This window comes from Myxocyprinus asiaticus, chromosome 14, assembly GCF_019703515.2.
Source record: "Myxocyprinus asiaticus isolate MX2 ecotype Aquarium Trade chromosome 14, UBuf_Myxa_2, whole genome shotgun sequence".
In the NCBI taxonomy this organism is placed as follows: domain Eukaryota; kingdom Metazoa; phylum Chordata; class Actinopteri; order Cypriniformes; family Catostomidae; genus Myxocyprinus; species Myxocyprinus asiaticus.
This window is the reverse complement of record NC_059357.1, coordinates 10,712,071-10,730,942: the sequence shown is the minus strand read 5'-3', so window position 1 is coordinate 10,730,942 and position 18,872 is coordinate 10,712,071. Positions and strand designations below refer to the sequence as shown.

The 18,872-nt window shown below is 41.7% G+C and overlaps 1 protein-coding gene across 1 annotated transcript in view; it reads left to right on the top strand.

The window, feature by feature from the left end:
* LOC127452222 (serine/threonine-protein kinase WNK4-like) overlaps positions 1-18,872 on the top strand; it is an 89,170-nt gene that overhangs the window by 59,690 nt on the left and 10,608 nt on the right. The window contains exons 5-13 of the mRNA XM_051717564.1: positions 157-245; positions 3,593-3,812; positions 4,068-4,470; positions 7,222-7,424; positions 7,707-7,780; positions 8,984-9,119; positions 9,314-9,430; positions 12,891-13,064; positions 18,521-18,575. Coding sequence (XP_051573524.1) covers positions 157-245; positions 3,593-3,812; positions 4,068-4,470; positions 7,222-7,424; positions 7,707-7,780; positions 8,984-9,119; positions 9,314-9,430; positions 12,891-13,064; positions 18,521-18,575 — 1,471 coding nt within the window. The remainder of the gene's footprint in view (positions 1-156; positions 246-3,592; positions 3,813-4,067; positions 4,471-7,221; positions 7,425-7,706; positions 7,781-8,983; positions 9,120-9,313; positions 9,431-12,890; positions 13,065-18,520; positions 18,576-18,872) is intronic.

Genomic DNA, 18,872 nt, shown 5'->3' with positions numbered 1-18,872 from the left:
CCCAACCACTTATCTATTGGTTTCTGAGGGTGTGCAGCACAAATTAATTTTGCTGCAGCAGAGGCATAACTGTCCTCCACCTGTGTTTGATCTTTGTCTGTTAAACTAGAAACATTTGGAATGAGTTTTAAGAAGTTATTTCTCTCTTTATTTCAGGGCATGAAGCCAGACAGTTTTTACAAAGTGAAAGTCCCAGAACTGAAAGAGATCATTGAAGGATGTATCCGGATGAACAAAGACGAAAGGTAACTTTAATGTCTACAAAATCTTTCAACAAACAAGAAAATCTGTAACCAAAGAACTGCGAGGGTGTGTATGTGTGCCAGCAGCCGTCGTAATATTTTAACACCTGCCAGACGGGTTTTTGCTGCGTTCAAATTAAAATAACAATACCCAGATTCCAGCGCATTTGACGTTTAAACAATACACCACGCAGGCTTCAAAACAGAGAGCCCTGCACGCCACTATTTTTGTTACCCGGCTGCACTGGTTGATATTTCTGTTCCACCCTGCTTTGATCAGGTGACACATGGTCACAGAATCAACAATGCCAAAGACACTAACATGAACACATTTAAGATGTTGCCATGTTACGGGTCATGATCACGCACCCCTGACCTCTTGGTCACTAGTCAGCCTGACTTCAAGTAAACACTAGAGCCCTTCTACCAAGGAGCCTACAATGCTAGCAACAAAATGCATAATGCGGCAGTCCCATAGACATTCTATGGTGGTACACTGGCGAGGAGGCCAAAGGTCGTTTGTTTTGAATGGATGTATATTTAGGAGATGCTTCAGTGTGATGAATAAACTGCTTTTGTGAGGAAACAGCTCATCACTTAATGAACTGATTGCCTGTCCACTAACTTTCAACATATTTTACACTTAATCCTTTTGGAATGAATTATGTCTGGTGTTTACTATGATAAAATTGCTGTTTTATAAGAGAAGACACGGACAATGGTTGAATGGCTAAAAAAACTTGAATTATTTCAAAGGTGATTATGCTTTCTCTGAATTTTAGCATAGAAGTGAAACTCGTCAGTCACTGGACAGATCATAGTCTAAGAGACCAGATTTCAGTCATAACTCAATTTTGCATTTAGTCTTTGTAGGGCAGTATAATTGCTAAATACGTTTCCATTGAACCAATGAATCAGAAAAGACAGAGGGAAAAATCATCATCATTTAATATTATATTATTACTTCTTTAAGCAGTTCCCATCTGTGTTCAAATTTTAGGTTCTTAATCGAATATGTTATTGATCTCCCCATCTAATATATTTCCTTCCACTCCATCCTTGTATTCATCCTTGATATTATTTCTCTCCACATTTTTGCATTCATGGAGACTCTGATTTATATTTGTAATTTGCTTTAAGGCTACAATTCTAATTACTCTGAAAGTGTATTGCTGTATTGAATTAGTTTACCAAGAATAAGGTTTTCAGGGCCCACTTTAGTCTTATGGTCATATAATGCTCATCTGAATCAGAATCAGAATGAGCTTTATTGCCAAGTATGCTTACACATACAAGGAATTTGTCTTGGTGACAGGAGCTTCCAGTGCACAACAATACAAAACAGCAACAAGACTTAAAAAATAATTAAAAATTGAATAAAAAAAAGATAATAAATATTGAAAATAAAATTAAGTATATATAGAATACACAATATATATATATACAGTGTATATATATATATATATATATATATATATATATATATATACACACACACACACACACACACACACATACACGTACATATATATATACAGATGTGCTCAAAAGTTTGCATACCCTTGGAGAATTGGTAATATATGTACCATTTTTAAAGAAAACATGAGTGAGCAGGCAAAACACATTTCTTTTATTTCTTATGGGATTCATATTCAACTGTAGGTTATAACAGAATGGCACAATCATAAAACAAAACATGGCAACAAAGAAAAAAATGAAATGACCCCTGTTCAAAAGTCTGCATACCCTTAGTTCTTAATACTGTGTATTGCCCCCTTTAGCATCAATGACAGCGTGCAGTCTTTTGTAATAGTTGTCTATGAGGCCCCAAATTCTTGCAGGTGGTATAGCTGCCCATTCGTCTTGGCAAAATGCCTCCAGGTCATGCATAGTCTTTGGTCGTCTTTCATGAACCTCACGTTTGAGATCTCTCCAGAGTGGCTCGATGATATTAAGGTCAGGAGACTGTGATGGTCACTCCAGAACCTTCACCTTTTTCTGCTGTAACCACTGGAGGGTCAACTTGGCCTTGTGCTTAGGGTCATTGTCATGCTGGAAAGTCCAAGAGCATTCCATGTGCAGCTTTCATGCAGAAGAATGCAAATTGTCTGCCAGTATTTTCTGATAACATGCAGCATTCATCTTGCCATCAATTTTCACAAGATTCCCCGTGCCTTTAGAGCACACACACCCCATCAGTGAGCCACCACCATGCTTCACAGTGTGGATGGTATTCTTTTCACTATAGGCCTTGTTGACCCCTCTCCAAACATAGCGCTTATGATTGTGACCATAAAGCTCTATTTTGGTCTCATCACTCCAAATTACAGTATGCCAGAAGCTGTGAGGCGTGTCAAGGTGTTGTCATTTGTGGCATTGGCACAGTAAAGGCTTCTTTCTGGCAACTCGACCATGCAGCTGATTTTTGTTCAAGTATTGTTGTATTGAGCTCCTTGAAACAACCACACCGTCTTTTTCCAGAGCAGCCTGTATTTCTCCTGAGGTTACCTGTGGGTTTTTCTTTATATCCCGAACAATTCTTCTGGCAGTTTTGGCTGAAATCTTTCTTGGTCTACCTGACCTTGGCTTGGTATCAAGAGATCCCCGAATTTTCCACTTCTTAATAAGTGATTGAACAGTACTGACTGGCATTTTCAAGGCCACACTGCAGGGATATTGCGCCCTGCAGTGTGGCAGGGTGCAATATCCTGCTGAAAGTGGCCACTGCCATCAGGGAATCCCATTGCCATGAAGGGGTGGGTGCCCACCTTAACATAGCTGGCAAGAGCTGGGCTTAAACTGAATTTTGGATATTCATTCGACCTGTTTGCCATTTGCAATCACTTTGATTACTAATTTAAGTGTCCAACATCATTTTTAACCCCCTTTCTCTTTTATTCTACCTGAAATATCCTTGTAATGGGGTAATGATTCAGTACAATCCATTTCTGCCTGGTTCCATTCAATGTCATCCGGTGATTATATAAGGCTTTTGGTCAATATCATGACTCACCCCATCCAGTAGCAGGTTATTCTGATGAGTAATAGTGTTGATTTAATTAATAATAGTAGATGATAATTTTCTGACTCTGAATCACATTTCAAACCTCAAAGTGGTTGCCTGACAGCTCATATCCCCCTAAGATAGGTGTAGTAAATTTGTATTGCTAGGATTTTTTAAGCAGCTGTAGATATAGCCTTAACAACAAGGAGATATAGCTATAAATTCATAAAAAATAATAGCTAAAACAACTAAATTGCTAAAGTAGCTTACAATTATTCTGTATTTACAATTAAAACACAGAGGAAGTATGTGATTGTATGCATTTTATCTGTCCTTGGTTTCCTAGGTACACTATCCAGGACCTTTTAGAGCACACTTTTTTCCAGGAGAATAATGGCGTCCATGTCGAGCTGGCCGAGGAAGATGACATGGTGAAGTCTGGCCTTAAACTGTGGCTTCGAATGGATGACACCAAGAAGCTCCACGGCAAATACAAGGACAACAACGCCATTGAGTTCCTGTTCGAACTCTACAAGGACGTCCCAGAGGAGGTGGCTCAGGAAATGGTGAGATCTGAGATCTCAATTTATGTTCGCTTATGTATGCACTACCAAACAAAACAGCACCAAACAGCACTGCAATAATCATGACTATGAAAACTCCCCTATTGTTCGTTCATTGTTCAAAGAGGTAGTCCCGCCCAAAGTCATGCCATTGGATGAGCAAATGATGTTATGCCTGGTCTAGTTGGGCTGGAATGTTCATTTTCAGGTGAACTGTTCCCTTAAAAGCTTATTCAAATTACATGTCATTTATTTCAGGTAATTCTTGGCTTCGTATGTGAAGCCGACTACAAGCTTGTGGCCAAAGCCATCCGTGATCGCGTCACCACCATCAAGCGCCAGCGAGAGAAGCTCCGTCGGCAGGCCGAAGAGACACAGAAGAGGTGTCAGGAGGAGGTGATTGAGGAGGAACTAGAACCCACTCCTGAAGCTGAATCTTTAGTTTCAAACCCAGCTACTCCCAAGCCTCCTGTAGAGACGCCCATATCCACAACCACTCAAGCTCCACCCACCGTGACTGTGTCTGGCCCTGTTTCCCTGCCTGCAAATGAATCTGTGGACTCTGGCTTCAACGCCAGCTTTGCCACTGAACCTGAAGAGCCAGAGGCAGACCTGCGGCAGCATTTCAACATACGTCATGCCAGCTACTCATCAGCAGCATGTAAGTTTGTGTGTGTAAGATATACCCTTAATTTATTTGGCTCTAGTTGAAAACCATAATGAACAGCAGAAATTAAATACATTTTTCAGATTCAGGGACTTGAATCTGTGAATCAGTGTTTGTTTTCATGAATTGTCTAAACAAATCGATTCACCCAAATGAATCTGAATTTCCAACTCAGCATATGAGGAAGAAAACAGTATAGGAAAGTACATCTGATTAGTGCCTCGGCTCATTTGACTGTAATATGCAAACAGTGTGTCATGAAAATTAGCAATGTAGCGTTTTGTTGCACAACACCGCTACAAGTTAAAAAAGAGTAGCTTTTACTGGAAAGGTCACACTGTTTGACAGCTGATCAACTGTCAGGCAAATGTATTTATATGTATTTAAATATATTTATGCATAGAGTGTTGTCCAAGTATTTTCAAAGGTGTATTGTCCAACCTAACCATATAAATTTATTAAGCGGATCAATCTTTCAGTCTGTGTTGTAAGTTTCCGAAATCCTGTCTGCTGTTGATCTGTTGCCTTCATTTCTTGCTAAAAGCCTTTTTCCATGACTTTGTCCCCCACCTATTACTGTAGAGCCAACATGACTGAATGAAACCCAAGACAGTGGCTGTTATATGCACAGAAACATGTTCTCACAATAGTGTCTGTGGATGAGTGTTTCATGTTTGTCCAGTTCGTCACATGTTTCCCATGACCAACAAAATGTTTAAACCAACATGATTTAATCATTAGTGGGCAAACAAGAGGGCTACATACCTTTGTTACTGTACCATGTGCACTTACAGTATGTTTACTAATATGCCAGTTTAGAGGAGTTATGTTGGGTAAAGTCAGTAAACAACATCTTTAGGTATAGGTCAGTGTATCTCCAATTTTACAATGGTACTGTAAATCCAAGTATTTGAGTACTCTGGGTTGGGGTGGGGTGATGAAGTGAGTTCCCTTTGTGATATTTTTTGTATGGTGGCTCTTACATAAATCTAAATACAATTATAGAACAGAGTTCTGGCAAACCCCTGTGGCAAAAATGTTGCAAATTCACCAGTCAGCATTTTTACATGCAAATGAGCTTTGCGCCAAACACTTAATTATTGCCACATGTCTGCCATAGAAGTACTTGCCAGCAGTGGTAAATTGTCCATTGTTGACATAGGTTTGCTGCATGTTCACCACTACCGGTGAAGAGTTGCAAACTTCTGGCAATAATTTGCAGCAAATTGTATAGTTATCTGCTAATTTACTGCATATTAACTGGCACTTTGTTACAAATTTAAAAAAAATTCAAAGGGGGTCTATGTAGACATGCATCAAACTTACTTTGCATCTCACTTTTTTTTTAGCACCTTAAAGTATGCGTGTTGCCATTTTTTAAGACAACGTGTAAGTAAAAAATAGTTTAACTTTTAAAAGTTGGATTCTGTGTTCTGCTCCATACAATTGCGCATCTTCGAACTGTTTTTTAATGCAAGAATGCAGTGTTGCGAACGCAGCCCCTTAGAGGACAAGGCGGGAATTGTTTTTCTGAAATAATTTTGCGTGCCCTGGCAAGAAGTTTTGCATTGCCTCGCAATAAGTTTTGCGTGCCCTCGCAATACATTTACCATGGTTTTACTACAGTAACCATATTTTAACCATGATATTCGTAGTAAAACCATAGTGATAATACAGGAAAATGAAAACTATGGTAATAAAAATCAGTATTTTGTGGTAATCATGGAAAGTAAGTTAAGTAACCATGGTTTTAATATAGATTAACCATGGCAATTCTTGTGGTTACTATGGTTTTACTATGAATATCAAGGTTAAAATATGGTTACTATAGTAAAACTATTGAGAGGGCAAACTATTGCAAAACTATTTCAGAAAAAAACAATTCCCACCCTGTTCTTTAAGGGACTCCATAGTTGTGCGCCATTGCTGCCCAAACTTAAAGTCTTCGCTATAGCGCTGATGCAAGTTGTTCTAACCGATCAGACCACAAGGTACCATCAAAAATGCCACCGTAACAAACAGGCCTAACAAATGCAATATTGATCAGAAATAATTAAAAAGGAATCCCAATTTGACGTGTTAGCATTAAATATACTGTCGGGCATTCAATCGTTATGCAGTGTTTTGAAGTTGAACTAGATCAAGTCATGCAATTAATGTGTTTTCAGGATAAATAATTGCTGTCACTACTGAGCACACGAGTGCACATAAGGGGCCGTTTCACCGAACGCATTTTTCGTAAAAAAACACTAAGGCACAGCGCAACAAATAGAACAGAACGCAGGTGTCTTGAGACACATTTTACAAATTGAAGTTCTTTTCAATTGACATGGTGTCCAAAAAATGCTGCCCTCTAGAGCAAGATGTTGAATAAACAGCGAGACTCATCGTAGTGTTCAAAGGTGTACTCTAGCATGTTAACATAGAAAAATAAATGAAAAACAGCGCAAACGGGCACAGAAATGTGTTAGGTGTAAACAGCTCCTGATTTTTCTGTCTAGTGTTTGAATTTATAAAGAGAGCATGTAGACATTGGATTTGAGAGATTTTTCAAAATAGATACATATGAATAAGTTTGCTAAAGCTTATGTTAAAACCATGTCATTGACCTGTAGATGACCAAAATATGTTGTGAGCATATATGGTGGTTACTCTCCAGCCTTGCTAGTTCACGCATGAAGTCTCTATTATCAGCTAGCTGCACTTTAACAAAATCTTTTTGTTCAATTGTGGTAACGATGGCAGCTGACTGTGAGACAGATGGCTACCTGAGTTCCTCTGGGCTTCAGGAGCCTTCAGAGGGTCATGCTCCTGTGGCATGCCAACCCCCCACAGCTCCACAACCAACCAGTGTAACTCCACATGTAGAAGCCCCACCCATTGAAGTCCCACCCACTGAAGCACCTCCCACACTGGCTGCACCAATCCCAGCTCTCCGTTTCCCTTCGGTAGGTAGCAAGTGTGCCAGGGCACAGGGGATGCCTAAAATGATGAACAGTAATGATTTATTTTATTTACTAAAGTAAAAATAATTAAAAGTTAAAGGTAAAATTTGTGGGTTTCAGACCATTATACAGCAGAGATTACTTTACTGAAAAACTATTATGCAAATGCACCAAAGCCATAAATGTGTGTAAATTATTAATTGTGCTCATTTGGGTGAGGTTTACCTCATTTGAATCATGATTTTCATTGCTACATGTTCCCCTTTGCCATTGGTCATCCCACAGAGCATTGCTGTGTCACAAAATACAGACAAGACCCAGTCAGGTAGTGCCAGTGGATTTTCCTCTCCTGTTGACAGGTAATCATAGCACTAATCTCTGGACTACATACTACAACTACATACAATTTGCAATATTGGGTTTGGCATTGTTTTGTTTTGTAAACAGCAACATTTGCCATTGACAATAATTGTCATTTTAAAGAAGAAGGGGAAGTTAAAAAATAAAAAAGTAAGGAGGAGAATGATAAGTAAGTACATTATTGTCGTAACCTGTTAAGGTATTATTTCAGATTTGGTGCCATGACTATTATTTATAGTTGTTGTCCGTAATTTCTGTGCCTCTAGTGGCAACAAATGAAACTGCAAAAATAATGACTGTTTTCAAAAGGGTTTACAAGAACAATCCCACTGTCTAACAATGGTTGAACAAACACATGGTCCTGTCTCAAACGCACACTATTGGTTGAGCCAGTGTTGCTGGCTGGGCAGGCTGGTCGGGATGCTCAAACAAAAAGAGCAATGTTTCGATAGCACTACAGAGCCATGGGGGAAATCAATTTTAAGGGAAATAAATCTAGGATTGGCTTACTTGTAGTTACATATATTAAGCTAGGGTAGTATTTATATGTCGAAAAATGTATACACTTAATTTTTAATAATATTTAAATTCTTGGTTTACATCCATCCTCTGTAAGAAATGGGCTTTTGCATTGACATCAAGAAATGAGCCCAGCTGTGAAAGCTACAATCTTACTCACCAACTGACCAACATAGTGCCACGTATACACACAGTGGCCGTGGTGCTCCAGTGGCGTGGTCCCTATCTTGTATGACTCATACACACACATTTACACACACAGCTCAGTGGTAAGTGCATTAATGGTAATGATTTAGCTCAGGGGAGCAATTTACCACAAAGGCCATTTCTTTAGGAGGCCTGATGAAGGCAAAGCAAAAGTAGCATATGGTCAAATAGGGCACAATTGCATTACACTAAATTAGCTCAACCTGATTTAGATAATCTAATGGTAAATTAATAAAAGGAAAGTTCTGTGAAGATCAGTTCTGTGAAGTTCAGAACATCAAAAATAGCAATTCACCAGTTCACCAAACAATTTTGCCACTTTTAGTCTTTTTTCCTATTTTCATCTTTCACCTCTTTCTGGTGCTAAAACAACGCAAATATTGCATGCACACTGTCAGCAGGCACAATTAATTCTTAGTGAACTCCTCTCCATGTATTTTATACATATCGTCATGTGTCCCTTCCTTTCTGAACAGCTACGCCTCTGATGTCACCTCCGGCTTGAGTGACGGAAACGAGGGCCTATCAGAGAGGGGTGGGAAAGGACAGAGCAAACGCACAGGGACCAAGCTGCTGAGGAAGAGGGCTCGCTCACGTCTACGAATCACTGGGGTGACTCATCGTTTGATTAACTAGTCTTAATTAACTGTCCATCCATGGTTCCAAACCTCTCTGTCCATTGATACAAAGTCTGTTAATGGATTACAGAGGAACTGCTCTCAAAATCAGATGACGGTTGTGTTTGTGTGATGCTTTCCCATATAAATAATGTCTCATTATACCTGTCTGTGTGTTTCCTCATACAGCTGTCTGATAAAGTGGACCGGGTGGTGGAGTGTCAGCTACAGACACACAACAGCAAGATGGTGACGTTTAAATTCGATCTGGATGGAGACAACCCGGAAGACATTGCTGCAGTGATGGTGAGCTGCTGTGAAAGGAACCAGGATTTTTGCATAAATTGGTGTTAAAGAGCACCTATTATGGTTTTTCAAATATTACCTTTCATGTAGTGTGTTATATAGCTGTTTATGAATGTAAAAAAGTCTGCAAAGTTTCAAAAATCAAAATGCACGACAAATGGAGTTATTGACTTCCAAAAGAAAGAACCTATTCTGAACACCTGAAATGAGTCGTTAGTAATTCCAGACTTACTTCCTGTACTAACCTACGTAATTTGGTAACATAAAACCTGCCTCTGGTCTTCATTGGCTGCTCGCGAACCGTTTTGACCCGCCCTCAAACACTACACTACACAGCGGTAGACCAATCACAACAGACTGGGACATCTGACCAATCAGAGCAGAGTAGGCTCTCTGAAAGGAGGAGTTTAGAAGGAATCCTTTAGAACAGATCGTTGAACGAGTCGTTTTTGACACTGGGAAAAAAAGATAATGCTGCAATTTAAATTATGAACAAATTAAAGTGTTTTTTTGACCTTGGATGCATGTAAATCTATTGTATGAGACCTTCAAAACAAAATTAGGCACGTTTAAAAACCATAATAGGTGCTCTTTAAAATTTGATCTGCTCTTCAACAGAAGACAAACACAGTCTTCTTAAACAAATAACTCACAAACAATGTGTAAAACTGCAAATATTCACAGAGCAGAGTTTTGCATTTTTTTCCCCTAATCATATTTGTTTAAGCACACTGTATTAGCAGACTTGGTTGAAAGTCAGATCACATTTTATGACCAGTTTATGCAGAAGTCCAGGTAAATCCAAGTGTTCAACATTTTTCATACTTTTTTCCTGCCAATGTATTATTTTTCTGAAAACTCACCTCATAATCAAACACCAAGTGTAGATAATAAAATATAGGGATTTTCTAATGAGTGCATTTCCAAGCAGCTTTACAGAAAATTATACTGGAATGTCATAACATTTTTTACATTTTTAAACGAATGGCTCTATTTTTTGGAGTGCAGCTCTTCATGCTACAGTCCATGTACTTTTGCATCTATTCCTTTTTCTTTTTTTAACCCAAAAAATGAAAAACTACAAATGCGGTTTCTTCTTCATTGGTTTTAATACTTATGAATAGAATTAGCAGACACAAACTAATTTTCTGTTGACCATTTCATTTTCGGTTTAAAAAGGAATAAAGAGAAAGGTGCAAATGGCTTGATTTTTTTGTTTTCGTTCGTTGTTTAAAAATTTGTTTTCGGCTTGAATATTTGATACACACATGTGGGCGGCATGGAAAAGCCCCTTTCATCAGATTGGTCAACCTGACCGTCTTTTGTACTGCCTTAATCCTATCCTCAGGGGTGGACTGGGGATTTTGCTGGCCCAAATTTTTTCTAAATTTTCATTAAATATTGTCCCAAACCACCACTCACTGTGAACTATGCATTCCATATAACTTACTTTAAACAGTTGCTGGGCACATGACTGGTGTTGTTGCAAGGTGTCTCTAATGGACGACGCGTGAGAGATCGCAAGCCACATCACTTGGCTGTATGCTGACTGGGAGTTGGTCTATTATACTGTATATTATTTTTTATATTTAATAACATTTTATGATTGGGGGCCTGGGCAGCTCAGCGAGTATTGCCGCTGACTACCACCCCTGGAGTCGCGAGTTCAAATCCAGGGTATGCTGAGTGACTCCAGCCAGGTCTCCTAAACAACTAAATTGGCCCGGTTGCTAGGGAGGGTAGAGTCACATGGGGTAACCTCCTCGTGGTTGCGATTAGCAGTTCTCGCTCTCAATAGGTGCGTGGTAAGTTAAGCGTGGATCGCGGAGAGTTGCATGAGCCTCCACATGCTGGGAGTCTCCACAGTGTCATGCACAAGGAGCCACGTGATAAGATGCACGGATTGACTGTCTCAGAAGCGGAGGCAACACACAACAACACCAGTCATGTGCCCAGCATCAAGTTTCTACTACATATGGCACGCAGTTTACAATGAGTGATGGTGCAGGACAATATCTGAACATTTGGACAAATTTGCAGAGCGATCCCAACCCTAATCCTGGTTGATAGGATTAAGGCAGTAGCATACAGAAGACAGGGCGGGTTGACCAATCAGATGAAAGGGGCGTTTCAGTGCACGCAGTGGTCGTGGGTGGGAGTGTTTGCTCTATCTGTTGGCGCATGCGTGCAAACTGTGGGTGTATTTTATTTTACTGAGCACAATTTACAATTTTCATGAAAAATAAGCCATTGCGCTAAGACCTTGTAGAAACACATTGAATCTCAACGCAAACTCTAAAGTCAGTTCCTAGATTTGCAGTTTGTTTTGTATAGCACCTTTCCAAAGCTCAAGAACGCTGTACAGAAATTAAACATAAAACATTAAACAGAGAAACATATAACAAATATACATAAAAAAAAAAACAATGAACAATGGGAGAGAAGCAAAGCATATTTCAAGCAGGTGAGACACTGGCAAGCAGGACGAGAGCCAATAGTCCCAGAGAGGCAACACATACATCGCAATCTGGAGCACCACAGGCGACAATACAGTGCAGGGGATGCATTGCATTGACAGGCCATATACACTAACTATTTTTTAATGTGCTGTTTTCGTTTCAGGGAATGGAATATACTTTATAATAGGACCCAGACGGTTCAATAACTGGAGAAGAACCTCATTAAATTGCACTTGACCCAGCCCATTAGTATTTTTATTTTCTCCGAACCCCCTTGCGCCTAGACTTAGTGAATGCTTGCCTTAAAATATCAAAACTTCATGGCTATGCCCACTGACTTTGCCCATATAACGTATCGCATAGCACTGCTCTTAAAGCGTAGAGCTCTTAAAATAGGGCCCTTAAAGTCATACTTAAAAAAATCAATCTGGCTGAGTGCTGGTACGGAGTCTCCACTGAAGGTGTCCCCAAAAGTTATGGAGGCCAAACAGGACAGAGAAACACAGATAAGACAGCCCCTTCTGCCTTGTCAGCTTTTTAGATATATTTTTATCCTCCAATTATCTCATAATATTTAGTCTGTTATAGTGTCAGTACTAATATGAAAATAAGAGATATAGTAATTAAACAGTAGGGTGAAGCTAATGTGGTTATGTAAAATTGAATCTGGTTTGGGTGTTGCTTAATAGAGCATTTGTTTGTTGCTTTCTCTGGCTTCCTTGTGTTAGCTGTGACTAAAAGTTTTATTTAAGGGTCTGTCATTGGTAATGGTCAGACTTGATTTTAGAGACTTGAATATGGACAGCACTGTTTGCCTGTGGCACAATGTGATAAAATGTTTTTGTTTGTCCACTGTCCTGTATCAATTTAATTTAATTTAATGGCAAGCATTGAGACCTTGGAAGGTTAACTGATTAAGGAACTCTGCTATGCACAGCACGTAAGAGGACTCAAAATTAAATCAACCCTGTTAGCTTATTTGTCACTTTGCACCCTTTTAGGTACATAATGAGTTTATCCTACCTGGGGAGAGGGAGGGATTCATTCACCGCATGAGGGACATCATTCGTCGGGCAGAGGCCCTAATGAGGAGAGAGCCTTTGGAGCCGCTCGGTCCAGGAGACACCCCTCAACTACTTTACCTGAGTGGAACCGGATCACTGTCCACCTCACAGGTGTGTATTCACTGTTCTCAAACTTCACAGCCTCTTGAATTATTTCTTTACATCTTCTTCAAGCAAAGTGACTTAATGCTATTGTTGTTTTTTGCAAGTTAGCAAAGTACAGACATGGTGGAGTTTATTTTTAAATGAAGGGAATTATGATTGTTACTAACATATTTTTTATTAAAAGTTTAATTGTACTCCGAGTCATCAACCGAATCGGGGGGTGTCCCTCCCAAGGGGAGGACACTGTGGAGACCACACCTCGCCCAAAGAGAGGGGGGGCTATTTAAGTGGAAAAATACGTCACATGGTCTTTCCGACCATGTGGAGAGTCTTCAAGGTAGATCCTACCCAACGGGGGAGGAGTTACTACAAACATGGAGACTGGGGCAGAGGGGCTCTGCCCAAGGAAGACGCAGTTTGCCAACAGGGAAACAAATTAGCGGAAGATATACATTGCATGGGGTTAGCCTTACAGGGAACCGCCACATGCAGAGCACCTACCCCAGAACAGGACTCTTAGTTAGCACATGTACTGGACCAGCAGCGAGTCTCTCTGAAAACTGGACTGCCACAGGGCTCGGAGGAAGTCAACCAGGGAACAAAGTTTGTGAACACTACTGGGAATTAATGGCACATGTCTTCAGCTCAAAAAGAGGTGGAAGGCGCTATGTGCAAGCGATACACCCAGCCGGCTATCCCGGGCTTATCCGCTTATATTGCGTGCCACTACCTTGGATGAAAACGGTTCCACCCAGAGGTTGTAGAACCTTGCAAAGGTGTTGGGTGTTGCCCAGCCTGCTGCTCTGCAAATGTCTGTAAGAGAGGCAACCCTGGCCAGGGCCCAGGAGGCCACTACACCCCTGGTAGAATGGGCTCGTAGCCCTACCGGGGGCGGCATGTCCTGGGTGTGATATGCCATAGTTATGGCGTCAGTAAGCCAGTGGGCGATCCTCTGCTTGGAGACAGCGCTTCCTTTCTGCTGTGCACCAAAGCAGTCTAAGAGCTGCTCAGAGATCTTAAAGCGCTGCGTGCAATCCAAATAGATGCGTAAAGCACGCACCGGACACAGCAACGATGGCTGGGTCTGCCTCCTCCTGGGGCAGCGCTTGCAGGTTCACAACCTGGTCCCTAAAAGGGGTCGTGGGAACCTTGGGCACATAGCCCGGTCGGGGTCTCAGGCTCACGTGAGAGTAGACCGTCGGGAAGAACACCACTTAGTGAACAGACGCCACTTAAAGGCATACTCGTAAGGGAGCTCGAGGTGCCACACCATGTCGTAGCCGTGCTGAGTCTAGGGACATCAAAGCACTTACCTGGCTTCTTATGACCACCCCAGAACAGCCTGGGACTGGGGAGGAAGAGGCCTGTCCTCGTAACCCGTGGAGACTGCCACATCAGGGGCGGCTGTGTGCCACAGCTGGGCGCTCAGGGGTGGGAAGACCACTGCTGGAGTGCCAATCCTGCAAGGAAAAACCCGTGGACGGTAGTCGTGATGACGACCGTGCACACCGGGTATGTGACCCAGGGAAGAAGGAAACCGGTCTTTTGCTGAACTGTTGGGTACCGCAGCCACTTGGGCATGCGGCGAAATCAAACAAAAAGGCAACAAAAGATTCTCCACCCGGCCCTCCACCGGGGGATGGAGTGGTCTTCTTACCAGCTCCAGGTAAGTGGGTTTCTTCGTCCCTGGGTCGCCCGTCTCAGGGGTGCTTTGACGACCTCCGTGGGTTCTTAGCAGCCGACTGTGAGACGGGTGGCGTCTGCTTCCTGCAGTGGGCTCCATGCCGGGGCCGGGCTGAAGGGGCAGGCTGCGGCAGAGCCGGTGCAGTCACCGCAGGGGGACGCCCTTGGCGATGAGCAGACGGGGTGCGGGATCTTGAGCCGCGCTGGGGCAGGATATGCCGGATAGCCTCCGTCTGCTGCTTCACCACCGAGAACTGCTAGGCAAAGTCCTCGACGGTGTCGCCGAATAGGCCAGCCTGGGAAATGGGGGCAGCAAGGAACCGTGTCTTGTCAGCCTCACCCATCTCAACCAGGTTGAGCCAAAGGTGGTGCTCCTGGACCACTAATATGGCCACCGTCTGCCCGAGAGACCGCGCCGTGACCTTCGTCGCTCAGAGAGCGAGGTCGGTCGCCGAGCGCAGTTCCTGCATCAAATCTGGGGCTGAACTATCCTCGTGCAGTTCTTTCAACGCCTTGGCTTGGTGGACCTGTAGGAAAGCCATGGCGTGCAGGGCAGAGGCGGCTTGTCCAGCAGCACTGTAGGCTTTAGCCGTCAGGGACGACGTGAACCTACAGGGCTTGGACGGGAGCTTAGGGTGTCCGCGCCAGGTGGCGGCGCTCTGTGGGCATAGGTGCACCGCGAGCGCCTTATCCACCAGGGGAATTGCCATATAGCCCCTGGCCGCCCCGCCATCGAGGGTAGTGAGGGCGGGGGAACTGCGGAATCGGGGCCGGGCAGTAAAAGGTGCCTCCCATGATTTCGTCAGCTCCTTGTGCACTTCCGGGAAGAAAGGCACCGGAGCGGTGCGTGGCTGCTTTGAGCGGCGCCGCGAGCCCAGGAACCAGTCATCGTGCCGCGAGGGTTCAGGGGGGAGTGGAGGGTTCCACTCTAACCCGACGCTCGTGAAAGCATGTCTGTCATTTCTGCATCAGCCTGTGACTGGGCAATCGTCCCCGAGGGGGGGAGCCCAGCTGAGGCCTCTGCGTCAGACTGGACAAGCCCGCTCTCCGATGCTGCGCTCAAGAGCTCATCATCTTCGTGGGCTCCAAACAAGAGGCTAGACTCATCCGGAAGCCCGACTGGGGCAGACGAGCGTGCTGGGGAATGGGAGGTCCACGGGGGGGTACCCGGCGGAGGCGATCTCATCGATCTCCCCAAATCGCCCCCAGTGCTAGCCGCGCTGGCTTCATACCCGTAGGTAGAAGGACCGAGGCGGGGAGTCGCTGGGGTGGCATGCTTTCTAACGAAAGCAAGCCGCGACCGCAACATTGCCATGGAACCATCCACGAACGCTGCCTCCGTGTGGGTGGTGCCCAGACATGAAAGACAGCGTTCATGACCATCCGAAGTTGAGAGATAACGACCGCAACCAGGAATAACACACAATCGGAAAGACATCTTTAAAAAGACGTGTCTTTAAAAAGATGTTCCGTGTGTGCCGCTCTTTTAGAGAAATATACTCTTTTAGAGAAGTAAACTCTTTCAGTAAATATACTCTCTTTTTTCTGCCGAAGCGCCCAGGGGCGTTCTCTGCAGTGCACCAGTGCAGAGGAGGGAGAAGCCGCTGAAATGCGCCGTCAGATCCAGCAGAGGTGAATGAACAATAGTAGTTCAGCTCAATGAGCATGACCGTTCGGCTCTGAAGAGAAAATCTGAATGAGTGGTTGCATACCAGCTCCTTTTATACCCGTATGTCCGGGGGAGTGGCACTCGGCACCACTCGGCAATTTTCATTGGCATTTTTTCAAAGACCAGAGGTGTCTCGGGCTCCCAAGAGTGACCCCTAGTGTCACTACATTGACACAACGTCGAGTGAGTGACAGATAGGGAACTAAGACACATCGCAATGAATAGAACAGAATGCAGGAGTTAACGCTTAAAAAACAGTGAGATTTGGCAAAGACGTTCATCTATCACATGTTTACATAGAAAAACAATTGAAATACAGTGCAAATAAACGCAAAAACATGCGTTCGGAGTGAATGATTGCCGTACACTCTGAATATATGTTTTTGAGTTTATTTGCTCAAATACATTTTTTTTATTTATTTGCTTAATCCTTTAAGCGCTGAAGGTGTTTTTTTTTTTTTTAAGATTTCCTGTTTCAATGGCATACCCAAAATTGCTTTGCATGTGTATAACTCGACAAAAGTTACAAAAAGTTAAAAAAAAAAACAAAGAAAAACAAAACAAAAAAACAAGGAGGGTCAAGTCTTTGGTATCATTTTAAAGAAAACTTTAAAAAAATAATTTATGATATAGATTATAATACATTCTGAGACTCTCAGCCTAAGAAACTGATGAAAAATCACAACAACAACAAAAAAAAGTCAAAAATTTACTTTTTTCTGATTTCTCTGATTTGACATTATATATCTCTAGATGTAATAAATGGCTCCGAAAAACTGCTTTTGTTTAGTTCCCAATCATGTGAACTGTAACTGAGAAAAAAATTGTGTTGATACAACAAAGCAATCAAAAGTTATAGCATTACAAAAATAATTTATCTTAGTGTCCAAAAGCATCTCCAAACAAATAAAACATAATAATTGTACATAAAAACTAAGTACACATGCAAACACAACAATGACTAAAGGTTTGCATTGCATGCAGACATGATTTTAATAATGAGATTTCACAGAATGAGTGCCATTTGAATCAATGAGGCTGCATCAAGTCTTTGTCATTTACTTGGCTCCATCTCCTGGTGGCCATATGTAATATTGTGCTTCGTGTGAATATAGTGATTTATGCATTTGATTACCTTGTGTGTGGGCTCGTTTGAAAGATAATCACCTTCTCTAAGGTATGTGATGTGATATTTTATGTTCTGTTTATTTTTCTTCAAGTTATAAGCGAAAACACGGCATATAAGCAATACTTGTTCACATGAAACATAAATGTCAAAGACATGTACTTAGCTATTACTCACTATATTTTGAGTAAAACAAATAGGCTGGTTGTATTCTACTCTTTGAGAGTATGACACATGGCTATTTGATGAGTTTTCTGTTTTTAATGATTGCAATAATATTTACAGTGCTTTTTATTTTATTTTATTTTTTTTATTTATTTTATTTTTTTATAAATGATCAAAATGGAACACTTCTTGTCTGAAAATTTCAAAGCACTTGTTTAGCTTTGGTCATAATGCCTGCATTGGAAAGTAGAACTAAGCTTTCAAACGATACCTATTTTGTGTTGGTCAAGTCTCACTTGCCTGCCATCCGAGCTTAATGGGAAAGTCTCAAGTTAAGATCTGACAAGTTTCAAGTTAGGATCTAAAAGATAGGGTGTTTCTAAAATATGGCCCCTGAATCACATTGAGGTTTTGGTACTCAGAACTCACATTGCTGGTTTTAGTCCTGTCTTATTGGTAGATCTTTTATGGTATCTTAATTCAAGTCAGCTAACCACCAGGTTAAAAATAAATTGTTTACTATGAGATTGTAGATACTGTTGTTCATAAATCTGATTTCCTTTTTATGTCATTATAACATAATAGAGTGAACTCTTTACGATCAAAGTGACACATTGTGTTGTTCCTTACACTGAATGTAATAAGAGAACTTGGTCATCAATGTTCAATGGTCATTAGTGAAAAAGGACTCTGTAACGCTGTGATTATATCCTACATTCGTATTCCTGACTTTTATCTTTGTCTTAAATGTATTCTTAACATTGTCACTCTGGTAGATGTTAAAGTTAATGGCAATATGTGTTCTGTTTTTCCCCACAGCCCAATCTCCACTTACAGGGCCTCGCTCGCACACACTCCTCCTCCTCGTTGCCAGGTAACAAGCATACACAGGCACATACACACAATTGCAAATAAACACTGATCATATAATGCTTGTGTATATTCTTCACCATGGATAAGTCCAAAGCAAATGTTAAGTGCTGTCTGAAATGGTACAGAACTTGTCAATTTTCTCTTTTCACAAAATATATATAAATATATATATTTTTTTTTAAAGCAACTTAAAAGTAAAACATCCGGATGCATTACAGTAATAAAATGTGATATATTGCATTTCGGTAATGATAATTAGAGGGTAAAATGTGCTTAATTGTCATGAAAATAATGTCAT